The 14,588-nt window shown below is 50.1% G+C and overlaps 1 protein-coding gene and 1 pseudogene across 1 annotated transcript; one reads left to right on the forward strand and one right to left on the reverse strand.

The window, feature by feature from the left end:
• The window catches only part of LOC136303664 (zinc finger protein 208-like), a 179,681-nt pseudogene that overhangs the window by 8,320 nt on the left and 156,773 nt on the right, over positions 1 to 14,588 (forward strand).
• Positions 1,022 to 13,955, reverse strand: LOC136303675 (spermatogenesis-associated protein 16-like). The gene is made up of 12 exons (XM_066207266.1): positions 13,895 to 13,955; positions 11,845 to 12,094; positions 11,411 to 11,586; positions 9,420 to 9,565; positions 8,664 to 8,753; positions 8,134 to 8,218; positions 7,295 to 7,442; positions 6,779 to 6,919; positions 6,425 to 6,537; positions 4,272 to 4,436; positions 2,926 to 3,003; positions 1,022 to 1,260 (listed from the first exon to the last, which is right to left on the reverse strand). Exons 1-12 carry the CDS (start codon positions 13,931 to 13,933, stop codon positions 1,054 to 1,056), a joined length of 1,638 nt encoding a protein of 545 aa, XP_066063363.1. The 5' UTR covers positions 13,934 to 13,955; the 3' UTR covers positions 1,022 to 1,053.

Raw genomic sequence — 14,588 nt, forward strand, 5'->3', positions numbered from 1 at the left:
TGCATTGTAGTAGGACCCACGAGGAGTAATTTTGGATGATTGGCTTTAAGGCATTACAGCATTGTGTGGCAAAAGCTGACAGGCCAAAAAACCCTTATAATGTGTTGTAATTAGGAAATAGTTTGGCTCCTGATTCTGATGGCAATAATTATAACATCTGTACTGTCTCACCCTTCACACGAGACTGAAAATGGAATAAAAGTTTTTAAAACGCCTCTCAGCTGCCCCATCTCTGGGTCAGAAAAGGGATAATGTGACAAAATCCTCTGCCCAGCTTAGGATGGAGGGGTCCCCGTGTCCAGAGCTGCTCGGGCCAGCAGGACAGGACTGAGCGTGGACACAGGATATGCCCAGAGCACAAGGCTGGTGTTGCTGGTAATGTTAAATTAAATACAGCCTAGTAAGATTTCACACAACTGAATAAAATCTAAATTGAAACTCGTACAACTCACATTTTATACCGTTCAGTACCGTTTACTACAACTGACATTTAAACAAATGCAGCTTAAAAGTTTACAACATCAATTGCAATTTAAATTGAAATTCATACAACTTAAAATTAATACAAGTAAATCTAACTTACTGGAATGTAAGCCTTATTTCATATAACTTAAAGTTAATGCAAGTAAATACTATTTAAATTTAAACTGATACAACTTAGTTTTATGCAATTAAACAATAGTTAATAGAATTTAAATTCACATAACCTAAAGTTAATGCAACTAAATACTGTTCAATACCATTGAAAGCAATACAACTTAAATTTACACAACTAAATACAGTTTAATACAATAGCAATTTAAACTTATACAATTTAAAATTACTACAAGTAAATACAAATGAATGCAATCTGAATTTAAATTTGCAAACTAAAGTTAATGCCACTAAATACTACGTAATACCACTTAAATTTAAAATACAAGTTATATTTATACAGTCAAATATAATTGACTACAATTTAAATTTACATTAATACAACTTCAAGTTAATACAATGTAAAATGAGATTGCCATCTATCAAATTGGTATCAACAGCTACAAAATGCCTACAAAGTCAACTTTTTGCAAAAACTATGCGTCTTTTTTTGGGCCCTGTGGCCAAGCTTTCTGGGTTGGGAATGAACATGTTTGTATTTTTCAGCCTCAAATATTTCTGTCCCTTTGGAGTCCAGTTGATGTTTTCCCTTCCGGGTATTTGCACGTGTGGGGTGCTTAAGAAATACTCTTCTCCCTCCCTCAGGTACTCTTCGAGTAGTGCCACCTGCAATCCCAAAGAAGTGGTGTCACAAGCAAGTCCATTCGCTTCCATAAAAACTTTAAAAGCCGCTGCAGTTCGTTTGTTTCAAAACTGATAGCACTTAGAAACAAAAATACACAGGGGCTCCTCTTGGACAACTGGTGGCAGCAGTGATACCCGAGTTTGTCGTTATTTTTGTTTTCTCCATTTCTGTTTGGATTCAATTCCTTCATTGCTGTGGAACAGACTCCCTTCACACAGAGCTCTGCTCTACAGACCCTGCATCGTGGGAGGATCTAAAGAATCAATCTGCCCCTTGCATTTAAAGCTGAAATAATTAAAAATAAAAATAAAAAAACTCCTGCTCTGCCATGCTGACAGGCATTCAGTGAAGTGTGGCTTCTTCAGGCACAGCACAAAGCAAATCAGTCTGAGTGTGGCTTCCTCTTGTACAGATCCATGTCCTGAGCTGTCCCCAAAGTGTCCTCAGCCCTGGCCTGGCCTGGAGCTGTGCCAGATGCTCTGGCCGTGCTTTGGGTCAGCCAGGGGGTGTGTTTTTGACAGAGGTAAGCAGGAAAGTTTCTGCACCGTTCCATCTGCTGCCCTGGGGCACCCAGGGCTCAAAGAGTCTGGGAGAGAAGCTCTGCCTCCTCCTCCTCCTCCTGGTGCCCATGGAGCTGCCCAGGGGGACCTGTTCAGGGGATGGGCTGCACATTGCACCGTGCACGAGGCCACGGGAAAGGGTTTTCTGCTGTGCTGCTGAAGCTCGAGGGGCACCTGTGCCTGGGCTTTGGCTCCTTTGCTGCCAAAAGATCCACTGCCACAGGAGCACGGGGAGCTTGGGGCTCTTCAAAGAGCCTCGTGGGGCGGCTCTGCTGTGATGTGCTCGGCACAGAAACGTGCAGAGGAGCAGAGAGAGCGTTTCTGATGCCAGCCTTGTCTTGAAGACGTTGAAAGAAAAGCCTTGGAAGTCCTCAGCTAGTATATGGGAAGTCTGGGGAAGACTGATCCCATAGTGCTTGGCCCTATTAACCACAACCACCGAGCCCGCAGGACCCTTCAGCCAGAGACCAAATTAAAGTGTCTGCACGACTTTCCTCCTCTGTTAAACGTGCCTGTTCTGTTTTGGGGGCAGTGCTGGTCTCTGCGTGAGCACCAAGGGCAGAAAGAGGAAGGAAAATGGGTCCCAGGTGGTGGGTGGGGTGTGGAGTGAGGGCAAAGGGGACACCAGAACAGCAGCAGGATTTACGGCAGCTCCTTTAGGGCCATCCAGCAGCGTCTGCGCTGCTGGGGATGCCACCAGCAAGCAGCAGAGGAATGATGTCCCTACCCGGAACTGCTGTTTGGCACGGTCTGCCTGTGCTTTTCATATTTATAGAACAGGAGTGGGCTCCAGCCCCCCGAATTAGAACTGATCTGGCACATCAGGTGCTGACATGACTGCGCTGCTGCTGGTGCCGCGGCAGCGATGGTGTTTGCACGGCAGGGATGCAGCCGGACCCTCGCTGGCTCCCAGGCGAATCAGACACGTCTCCCTGCGGCTGCTGCCTGAGCCCAGGCACGGGTCAGGATTCACCTGCTCTGGTTTCACCTGCTCTGGTTTCACCCTGGCACCTCCTGTCTTTTCTGCCGTTTGAACAGACCAGGCTCAGGGACATTTCCTGCCCTTTGCTGCAGGCTGTTTGTTACCTTCTGTATTTTAGCCCACGCACGCTCTCCAGGTCCTCCTGCCAGGATGTCCACGGCGTCTGCCATCAGTGACTGCAGCTGTGGCACCGGGACACAAACAATCAGTGTGGAATTCACAGAGAAATCATTTCTCTGAACGCACAAAATAAACCCGAATTCAAATCCTTGAATGAGGATTTTGCGACTCATTTTTCACACACTGAGCACGGCCAACTCATCTTTGTTTCAGCCCTTGCACTGCATTCTTGTAGATCTGAAATACCTTTATTGCCTCCCCACAGTCCCCTTCCAGGGTAGTCCTGGCATTGCCTCACCCTGCACCCTTCCCAACCCCTGGAAAATGGTTCAAATACTCTTAATTCAGAGACAGAGAGACACGGGTTGGATCCAGGGTGTCCTGCCCTTTAACATCAGTGTTTAGGAACAAACTGGGGAAAACTGGTACTTGAAACCTGTGCTGTTGGTGCTCTCTAAAAAAATTATCTTCCAAAACGTTGGGTTAAGTTAAAGGGAATCCAAGCGAAAAGTTTTTGGAGTCTCTTCACAAGCATTTTACTTGTGACAAGGAATTAAGATCTACTAGCACCGTGTCTGTAGGAACCAGCATCCCTGGGTGTGCTCAAGGCAGAAGGCTTGAGGCATCCCTTCAGGGGAGGTGAGGAGACACCACCTGGCCACTGATCCACAGCAAGGAGATGCTTCCCCCTCCTCTTTTTTCCCAACCCCCTTGGAAACCATCCCTTTTGGCCTCGTTGGCTGCAGCACTCATCCCACTGCTGGCTCTTGCTGGAGCTGGGTTGGGTCTGCCAAGGGCCCAGTCCGTGTTTCTCAACAGCCTGACGGATTCTTCACCTCTGCAGCAAGTCTGACAAATTACCAGGAGCTGGCAGACAGGTTTGTTCCCAGACAGGGAGCATGTCTGTTAGATGCACCCAGCACAGAAAATCAATTTTCCCTCCTTTCCCCCCCCTCCTTCTCAGCTGTACTCCAGTTCAGGCTGTTTTGCTGCAGGTGCCTTCTGAGGTGTCAGAGGTGTCAAGGCAGCATGAGCTGAGTCATTGCTATCATGTTTCCAGACCAATTTGGAGAGGTTTTGGGGGCAGAGAAGGGATTTTCAATAGACAGTGACAGGTGAGTCCTGGTGGTTCTGTCAGTCACCCTTGCAGGTGATCAGCTCCTCCTCTGTCAAAGCACTGCAGGAGGATTTGAGAACCCTTTCAGGTCCCTACATTGGAGAAAGGACTTCCAGAGCACATGGCAACAGCACAGAACTCTGCCCTGGCCCTTCCTGCTCTCCCTCTCTCAGCCTGCAGAGGCCAAAACAAGTGTTGGAAATCAAAACCTACCAGCTGGCCATCCTCCTGAGAGACTCTCTGCAGGTAGGGAACAGTGGCCAGCTCAGCCATGGCCTGGGTCATCACCTGGGCGTGTTCCTCCCCTCTCTGCAGGTGGCTGAGCAGGCTGGCATGGTGGAACTTCTCGATGGCCCGTGTACAGGGGCCACGCTCATCCTGTGTGCCCAGAAAAAAGAGAAGGTGAGAGGAGAGGCACAGGGAGCACCCTGATCCTCGGTGTCCTGTGCCTCCAGGCTTCTCATCTGTGTTGGCTGGTCCTGCTGTCAGCAGTGAGCCAGCCAGCGCCTTTCAGACCATGCTGCTGGGACAGCCTTCAGAGAGGCAGCAAAAAGACTTTCTTGCCACGAGCTCTCTAGGAAGACTAGGAAAATAAAGATGTCATCGTGATAGATGGGAAGGGGAGACAGCAGATAACAAACACCAACACAATTTTCTCCTTTGGAAGGGGTTTTTCCATCACCCCCTCCACTGAATGTCGCCTGACTTTCCTGGATGGCTTTTCCAGTCTCGGGAAAGCATGCAGGCTGTCAGCTCATGGTTTGGGTGCAGACCAATCCATGGTTTCAAAGACAGACCCTGGAGGAACTGAAACCTGCAGAGGTGGTCTCTGGCCTCCAGGCAGCAGGACCATGGCCGGTTTGGAGCATGTTCCAGCTTTCCTTTCCTATCTCAGCCACAACAGAGTGTGTATAAATGATGTTCTGAACTCCAGGCTGTGTGGCTGCAAAACCGGGGGGGCAGAATTGACTTCTCTTAAGTGGTGCCATGGTTGAATGAGCTTGGGTTCAGCACTGAGTGGGCTTGGTCAAAACCAGCCTGAGCAGAACAAATTAGATCGCATGTTTGCATCCACAAATGAGGAAGAGGGCAGCAGAAAGAAGTGTTTGTTCTGTTAAACCCCAAATATATTATCTTTTCCTATCCAAGTAAGTGGTAGTGCTTGAGTCTGTAGCTGAAGTTTGGCCATTTTTAATTTAGCTGATGTGTGATGGAAATAATGTGGAATCATGTTTGTGGCTTGAAGACAATTGTGGAATACTTTAAAGGAAACAAAAGTGGCCCAAAAATCTCTGTCAGGGCCATAAAGAGATGTCAGTCCCCATCAGCAGAGCAGCTCTGGCCCTGTGCCCATCTCTGTTGCCACGTTGGACTGGCACTGCCATCTGCTCATGGGTCAGAGGTTTGGTCTTGCTGGGATCACTGAACGCTCTGAAAGCTGAAGGGAACGGGAATGTGTTTCCTCTGACTATGGACATGGACCTGGCAGCTGTTTGTTCCAACTCAGTGACTCTCTCTTCTCCCCTGGGGCTTTCCTCCTCTCCGTGGCAGCTCCCACACTGATCCCTGAGGCTGGTTATCAACCCCTGGTTCAGCCCAGTTCCCTGTCCTGGCTGCTGTGGACGTGGCACCAGGGCAGCCCCTGCCCGGACCCCGGGGCTGCTGTGCCAACCTCCTTGGGGAAAAGGTCAGTTGGCTGCTGCCTTCTGTGCTGCTGGGGTCTCACCTGGCTTTTCTGCGAGGGCACTTGTGCTGCAGCAAGAACATTTAAATGTCAGAGGGGAGGTGTAAAGCTAGTGGAAAATACTGCTCTGCGGGAGCAGTGTAAATTCCTACAGTGGGGACTGGCTTGGGCAGCCCTAAGGCAGCACTCTGCTCTCATCTCTGACAGGATGCGTTCCTTTTCCCTGTGCCCTGGGAAGCAGACCTCTCTGCTTATCTCTGCTCGAACTGTGTGGTCCCGTTCCTCCAAATCCATTTACAGAAGAGGGGAGTCGTGGGGAATGCAAAACCTGCCTGATTTCAAAGTTTTTTCTCTTCCTGTTACTCTTTTGAGACTGCAGTAGTGGCAATAGAGGAATCTCATCTCCAAAAGCAAAGAGAGAATTGGGAGGGGTCAAAAATTTAAAAATTGCAGGTTTTCTGGGGCTTTCAGAAAGAGCAGGATTTTCTTGTGTTTCCAGTGTCCAACCCACACTCTGTTTGTAGGTGCAGCTTCTTGAAGTGCATCCAAGGGAATGCCCCCAGCAGGAACAGATCCTCTCCAGGGAGCATTTCCAGACCCTGGAGGAGCATGAGCAGCAGGAATTCCTCCCCAAAAGCACATGTCCCTCCCACACACCACATAACCGGAATGGGATATTCACCTTTATCTTGGTGCTTCCGATAAAAGCCAAGGCTGCCATGATCCTTTCCTCAGTGCTCTGCCAAAAGGTGTCGGCTTCTTCCTCCGTGCTGGGACTGAAAGTTATTTTCTGGCCTAGGAAATGAAATCACAGAGCCACAGAGGCTTCGTTCATTCATCTCCATTTTCTTTAGGGGATCTGGCAGAATGTTGGATGAACTGCAGGAGGAGCGAAGAGGATGGGAAGAGCTGCCTGGGCTGTCAGGGCTGCTGCCACTGATGGAAATGGGTCCTGAGACACCCCTCACGACCTGATCTAGTAAGGACTGTGGGGGTCCCCCCTGAGCCAGGCCAGTTCTTCAGCAAGTTGGCACACCTGGAAAGACTGGCAGTTTTCGAGTTACAAACTTTTCCACGGTTTTACCAATCTCTCTGTTTCTGAAGCCAAGAGTCAGTAAGTACTGCTGGCCAGGGTGAGATTCAGCCTTCTCTGGCAACAGGTGAATTCCATAAGGATCTGCGTAGGGAAAGGAAAATAATTTCCACTGTCATATTTCTTTACAGCTGTAAGAGAAGTTACTTTTATGCAGGAAAGAAAAGGGAAGTCTAAGAAGGAGTGAAATGGTCTCCAGAAACCTTGCCAAAACACAGATGACAAAACCAACACATCCAGCTCTCACTGGGCTTTGAATCTTTGGGCTCTGCACCTGTCTGCATCAACAGTTTAAATTTTGCTGATGCCTGAGATAAATATATTCAGCCCAATTCCCCAGAGCAGCAGAAGTGTTTGAAGGCCAAGCAGCTCAAACCCTCCAACTGCCTCCAACCCTTTTGAATTCGGCTGCACAAACAGAATCCACAGTGCTTAAGGGCAGCTGAAACCTGCTGTTACCTGTAAATATGTGCTGCACATAATCAGGGTACTTCTCAGCAAAGGTTTTGTTGGCCTCCTTTATCTTGTCAGCCTTGTCCTCTTTCTCAAAAGGTGTGTACAGAGCAGAAAAAGAGTCTTCTCCACTGAGGGCTTCTTGAATCATAGCCTAAAAACGGGCAAAGAAATGATACGTTTCACCTTGGGTAAAGGCTAGTGAAAAAAAACCCAAACAAAACAACCAGGTGGTTTGGGTGGAGACTCCATGAGCCTCCATCTTCAAGCAGGAGACAGGGACAAGAGAAACTGTCGTTCAGATGGAGAGAAAAAATGATTCTGTGCTCTCTGAAAGCCTCATCATGAAGCCTTACGAAAAAAGGACACAGTCTCGAGGGAAATACAGGTTGGGTATTAGGAAAAAAGCTTTTCATGGAAAGAATAATAAAGGACTGGAGTCACCATCCGTGGGTGTGTTTAAAAAAAGACCGGACGTGGCACTCAGTGCCGTAGCCTAGCTGAGGTGTTGGGGCATGGGTTGGACTCGGTGATCTTGAAGGTCTCTTCCAACCCAGTCATTCTGTGATTCCGTGAATTCTGTGAAATGCCTCCAGCAGCCGTATCCAGAATTGTTGTGTCAGGGGAGGTTTAGGTTGGATATTAGCAACAAGTTCTTCCCCCGGAGGCTGTTTGGGCACCGGAACAGGCTCCCTGGGGAAGTGGTCACAGCACCAAGCCTGACAGAGCTCCAGGAGCAGCTGGACAACACTCCCAGGGACAGGGTGTGACTCTTGGGAACCAGGAGCTGGTCTGGGCGATCCTTGCGGGTCCCTCCCAGCTTGGCCCAGGTTGTCAGGTGTTACCTGCCAGTACAGCTGCAGGAGGTCACTGGTCTGCAGCCCCGCGCCGTCGGCCAGGACGTACAGACACTGCGCCACCATGGCGCTCCTGGGGACAAAGCAGAGAGTGGAGGAGACAGCCACAGGAGGGGACAGCCACAGGAGGGGACAGCCACAGGAGGGGACAGCCACAGGAGGGGACAGCCACAGGAGGGGCTCTGTGGCCAGGCTGAAAGGAGGTCCTGCTCAAAGAGTGTCAGCTGAGCTGAACACCAAAGCTCACACAGAACTCCCAGTCCTTGCCCAACTTTTAGACAAACATCAGCAAACGCATTTTTAAGCTCACCAAATTCTGCCAGAAAACAGTTGGGATTATTCACATTAATGTGAACTGGGGGGGCTGGAGCTCTGCTCTGCTGCCCCTGAGATCACACACGCAAAGCCTGGGCAAGGCTCCCAGAGATTTGGGAAAAGCCTGGCTCCTAGAGAATGTGTCACTGCTGCAAGGAAAGGGATGCAGAGGAGCCCTGTGGAAGCCCGAGCAGCAGAAGTACCTGGCGGCCTCTGAGTATCTGTGCAGGCAGCGAAAGCAAGCGGCTTGGCGCAGGTGATTGCAGAAGTGAGAGGGGTTCTGAATGATGCTCCTTGGGGAGAGAACAGGGATGGACAGGGTGAGACTGGGGTTTCTCAAAAGCTCCTGAGAATCAAGCGGTGCCTGAGGCAGACACTGTGTGCCTCAGCTCAGTGCTGCATCTCAAGCGTCAGGGGAACTCCCTCTCTCTTCCTCTCTCTCCAGCTGTGCTCAGTGAAGAAAACATTACTAAAAAATGTCACTTAAAGGTTCATTTCACTGTGGTTTTATCCTAAATGCAATTTCATTAGAGGTTTGCGTATTGCTCCAGAAAAAAATGTTCCGGGGGTAATAGTCTCTCTTGCCTTTGGCATGTAAGTAACATAAACAAAACTGCTACAGCACCAGCTCTTGTTAACCCCCAGCTCCCCTGACAGGAGCAGCCAGTGTCTGGCCCATCTCCCCGGCAGCACTGTGCATCTGGAATGCATCAGAAGGTGAACCTGAGGTATTCTGAAATACTCTCTGTCCAAGGCAGAGGTGCAACGTGGGCAAAACTTGACCCTTCAACAGAGATGATCAGTCCGATCCGAACACCAGTGCCACGTGTAAGGTGTGTTTGCTTGATTCCTCTTTTCTCACTATCACACTGGTTCTTCCTGCACAGCATTTATTCCTAGTCTTAGCTTCAATTTGGATTTCAGTCTCAGCAGTGGATCTAATCTGTATCTCCTCTCACCTGTGTGCATGATGCAGAGCAAGGTCAGGCTGCCCCAGTTTTAAGTAGCAGACGATGAGCATTGACTCGATCCAACTGGAAAGCCTGGAAATATCATCTGGAGAGGACTTCAAGGGATCCTCTGGAGCGAAGCCTTTGCTGCAAAGCTGCACATGAAACAAAACCGTGATTTCCAAATATTAAAATACACCATTTGCTGGGTGGAAATGCTTTTTGTCACTGATCAGTGGAGAAAACTGACGTCTAATAGACTCTGCCTTTAACTAAAGTCAGCCTTACAAAACTCAGCACAGAGGACAGGAGCATCTTTCAGGGATGTTCTGGGTTTTTTGTTTCTGAGGAGAGCTGGATTTAGAGACTGCTGAGGTGTTGGAGTCCTAGAAACTTAGAATTTGGGGTTTTAGTGTATGGTAATACATGTGAGTCAAGATGGAGGATTTTGGCTGTTGTCTTTGTCCTTCTTCACCTTCTTCCTTCTTCTTCATGGGTTTAGGTGGTTTTCTGTAATTGGGTGAAAAAGGTCTACATTGCAGGTTTTGAGTGGTCACTATTGGATCAAAACAATAAATAATATAGTGTCACCTTGGTACTGGGTAATTATCATTTAAAAGGCCTCGGAAGGAGTTAGAAGCACTCCATTGTACCTCGTTTTCCTGGCGTGCTAGTTGTGCCTCACAGTGTGTGAGCCTGTAAATACTGTAAATTGATAAGATATAATGAACAGTCCAAGTCCACACTCAGTCCTTCGTTTCCCATGTATTCATCCTGACCTTGGCAAGAGAAAAAAGAAGCCTAAACCCTTACACTGAGGAGCACCAGCCCTACAATTCTGTGATGTCCCAATCCCTCTGTCTGCAATCCCAGGGATTAATTCCTTCATCCATTTTCCTGGTATGTTCATTCGCCAGCTTTTCCTCACAGGAGGAGACAAAGTCCTCCTCTCTTCTTAAGTGACCCGTGGTGCTGCCTCTACCACAGCTCATATCAGAATACAGGGGGCAAAAAAGCCCTTAAGGAAGATGACACTTTGTCATTTTACTCACTGACTGCTATAGTATTTATTGATTAAGAAATTACTTCACTATTGCAGGGAAAAAAAATTAAGAATAGGATATTTTCTTGTGAACTGGGAATCTCTAATATTTGACAAATGTTTTCGAATCAAGTTTGGCAGAACAGTGCTAAAGAAACATGCAGTGCCCTGCTCAGAGTTTCAAGTGCCTGGCTGAAGGGATTGCAGTCAGAGTGGAGAGAAAACATTCGCTGAGGCAGAGTGAAAACTCCCCAGTTATTGAGAGGGCATTTGTTGCTAATAGAGCTAAGATTAAAAAGAGAAGCTTTTTTTTTTCCCCCTCACTCTATGGGACTTCAATTTCCTCCACACATTAATACAGTTAATAACTGGAGAAAAGTACGAAATCACCTGACATTCTTTAGTTCAGCCCAACACTTCCCCCCTTCTGTGGCTTATTTATAACCCCAGTTTTCAGGATTTCTCCCCAATCCCAGGCACTCCAGGCTGCTGCTCCTGGTTCCCTTTGCTATTCCTGCCCCAGGGAGAGCGGGGACAGCCCTGGCTTTGCCCTGCAGGTCACACCCGTGCCCCAGCCGTGGCTTTGCCGTGGGGTCACAGCCCTTTAGCCCCGTACTGGGGAAGCTGAGAGTGGTCAGAAAATAGATTTTAGGCTCCAGGCAGTGCCTCGAAGCCTGTGGGAGAGCCAAGGACAAAACTCTCTCAGTCTGCCCTGGGAAATCGTGAGGAGGAACCCGAAACAATCCCTGTAGATATCCTCCTCCTGACACCTGGTGTTTTCCCAACTTAATCACTGGTAGAGACGTTAGCAAAAAGGTGGTGCCCTAAAGGAGCGATCCTATTCATTGTACCCAAACACTGTATAAAAAGAACCTGTCCTTCAATCAACTTTGCTATAGTGCCCTCTGAAGAAGTCGGAGTTCTACACGAGCCGTCCTGAATCGCACCGATACCGTACCTCCAGCGCCGCGGAGAACTTGGCGGCGGCTGCTGCGAACTCCCCTTGCCGGCACCGGGCGCTGCCTTCCCGCAGGGCCGCCTGGAGCCCCGCGCCAGCGCCGAGCCCGCGGCTGTCCTCCCGGGCTTGGCCAGGAGCCCGAGCTGCTGCCGCTGGCACCGCTGCTGGCACCGCCGCTGGCACCGCTGCTGGCACCGCCGCTGGCACCGCCGCTGGCACCGCTGCTGGCACCGCCGCTGGCACCGCTGCTGGCACCGCTGCTGGCACCGCTGCTGGCACCGCCGCTGGCACTGCTGCTGCTGTCACTGCTGCTGCTGGCACCGCCGCTGGCACCGCTGCTGGCACCGCTGCTGGCACCGCTGCTGGCACCGCCGCTGGCACCGCCGCTGGCACCGCTGCTGTCACCGCCGCTGGCACCGCTACCGGCACTGCCGGCTCCACCGGCTCGCCGGAGCCGAACTCCGTGTCCGCCTCGTCAGCGCAGATCAGCTCCGCTTCTATTTCCCGGAGCCCGGCGGGAGGGATGTGAAGCGGCGAGCCCGGGAATGTCCCTGTGCCGCTCTCTGCCCGTGTTTCTGCTCTCGTCCCGGACGCTTTCCCATGGCTTCCTGCTTTTCGTTTGCGTCTCGCTCTGTCTGCGCCGCTCCGGGGTCGTTCTTTGTGTTCTTTTGCCTCCTGCCACGCCTGCAGGAGAGGGAGCGGGTGGTGAGGGGAGAATCGTGGCGTTTAAATTCATTGCAGAGAATCCCGGAATGGTTTGGGTTGGAAGGGACATCAAGGATCATCTCATTCCATCTCCCTTCTGCTATCCCAGGCTGCTCTGAGCCCCGTCCAACACAGCCTGGGGCACTTGCAGGGCTCGGGGGCAGCCACAGCTTCTCCGGCCTCAGCACCCCCACAGCCCAGAGTTTCTCCCTAATATCCAATCTACATCTATTTCAGCTTAAAGCCGCTCCCCCTTGTCCCTGTCACAGCTTGCCTGCCTTTGTGAAATGTCCCAGGAGAGCTTCCTTTTGTTTCCAGAAGTGATTTCTGAAAATGCTTTACCATGGATTTTAGCACCAAACAAGATGACATGAAGGGGCAATGTGTTAAACGAAGAAAAGAAAAAAGAATGAAATGAAATGCAAGTGTCTGGGGAAAAAAAAAAAAAGTCTTTTCATAGTCTGGAATGGAGATCTAATGTTCCTTCTCTGCTTTATCCTGCTAAGAGGACGGCAGAGGTATTCCGTCCTATTCCAAAGTACCATCTGAAATGCCTCTTCTGCTCCCAACAAGAATGCGTGTTCATTCATGGAGCACCGATTTCAAAATCTGCTGAAACATATGAAATCTATTTCTACTCTGAGCACATTGCTTGTGCTGTGACTGTAAGAAATAAAATCCAAGTTTCTAAACTCAGTTAAAGAATTCTACTGTAAAATGCCTTCTCTCAGTTAAAATACTGGTTCCCTTGTTATCTCGTACCTATTGAAGGGTCTCTTTTGTTAAATACCGTTTACCCCATACCGGCCTTTTTCCCGGTTAAAGGCTACTTATCGCATTATCTAGTACCTACTGAAAGGTCTGCTTTGTTAAATACTGTTTACCCCATACCCATTGTTATTGTAATGCTTTCCCTGTTCAATGCTATTTACCTCAAAGTCTCTTCACTTAGAACTGTATTCTTCCCCGCCGAGTACCCATCCCTGCCCTGCCGCTTCCCCTGCCGCTTCTCTCCCCCGCCCTGGCCCTGCTGCCTCTGCCGCTTCCTGCCCTGCCGCTTCCCGCATGGCCACCAATGACACCACCCGGCATGGAAATGAAGAAGACTCCCATGGACCTCAGCACCCAGAAGGAGAAGAAAAAAAAACCCTAAAAACAATGAGCCAACATGAAACCAAGGGCCAAGGTTAAAACCACTCTGGGTCGGCAGAACCATAGAGCACCTCAGCAATCAGAGCTGGATTCCACCTCGTCACCATAACTTCAACAGCACTCGACCAGACCGGCATCTCTAGACCAGGAGGCCAACACCGTTCTGCCCCGAGTTTTGTCCAAAAAACTTTCACGGGAATGGAAAACCCAGCTCTGCTCTGCGGCAAAGCTGATTGCCTCCTCCCCTGCGTCGTTCACAGCCCCACGAGCCCCCCCCCCCCCCACCTACAGCTGATCTTAATAAAAGAATTATAAAGGAGCTGGTCTCCTTGCCCGTCCTTATCGGTGACTACAGTGAAATTAAACAGCACCATCAGAGATCAGGTTCCTGTTCTCTTTGTTCGTGTTCCCCGTCAAAAGTGTTGTTAAGCAAACCAGACAGAGAAAAGAAGTCTCCTTTGGGGTAAAATGGGCGCCCAGAAATGAGGCACAGAGAAATGAAACCCACTCAGGGCTGGACAGGAGAGCCACGGCCGAGCAGCTTCCCCCTTGCAGGGTTCTTGCAGTTCCCTTCCCGAAGTCCCACCTCAAAAGGGTCCTGAGGCAGCTCGGCACAGCTGTACTCACCTCTGGGGCTCTTGAGGAAGGTTCCTGTTGAAGGAACATGTGGGAAAGGATCTGCTGGCTCAGACCAAGCTCCTGGGCCACCTGGAAGAACACAGGGATGAGCACACTCAGGTTTGCATGGCTGTCCCTGAGGACGTTGGTCCTAAATAGTCCCTAAATGTTTTCCCAGCCTACCCCAGCTCAGGAATTCCAGCTCGGGTCTTCCTCCCCTCCCTGGGAATCCTTTCAACCCCAGAGTTTGAAAATGGAACAAGCAACCTGCAGGAAAATATCTTCCCTGATGAGAACACCAGGAGGGAAGTTGTTCAGAGCCCCATCCAGCCTGGCCTGGAACACTTCCAGGGCAACCTCTGTTTGCTCTGGGCAACCTGTGCCAGGGCTTCCCCACCCTCCTCACCATTCCTCCTCCAGGGAGGAATTTCTTCCCCAGGTCCAGTCGATCCCTGCCCTTTCTCAGTTGGGAGCCATTCCCCCTTGTGCTGTCCCTGCAGATCCTTGTCCAAAGTCCCTCCCCAAGTTCCTTTAGGGAACTCTCCCTGAGTTCCTTCAGGGGCTGGAAGGAGCTCTAAGATCTCTCGTGAGCCCTCTTCAGGCAGTGGTCTCAGCTCTCGCAGCCTTTCCCGTGGCAGAAGTGCTCCAGCCCCCGGAGCACCCTCTGACCCTCCCTGCGGGCTCCTCTGGGCCACGAGCAATC

This window comes from Chamaea fasciata, unplaced genomic scaffold (genome assembly GCF_029207755.1).
Source record: "Chamaea fasciata isolate MVZ Bird 193981 ecotype frontalis unplaced genomic scaffold, bChaFas1.0.hap1 SCAF_40, whole genome shotgun sequence".
Taxonomy (NCBI): Eukaryota; Metazoa; Chordata; class Aves; order Passeriformes; family Sylviidae; genus Chamaea; species Chamaea fasciata.

What these genes read in the sequence shown, in the direction of transcription:
- LOC136303675 (XM_066207266.1), bottom strand. Translation starts at nt 13,933, where the DNA reads ATGTTCCTTCAACAGGAACCTTCCTCAAGAGCCCCAGAG. An exon ending in CTCCGGCGAGCCGGTGGAGC is followed by an intron (nt 11,587 to 11,844) that starts CGGCAGTGCCGG and finishes CAGCGGTGCCAG; the next exon opens with CGGCGGTGCCAGCAGCGGTG. An exon ending in TCGGAAGCACCAAGATAAAG is followed by an intron (nt 4,437 to 6,424) that starts GTGAATATCCCA and finishes CTGGGCACACAG; the next exon opens with GATGAGCGTGGCCCCTGTAC.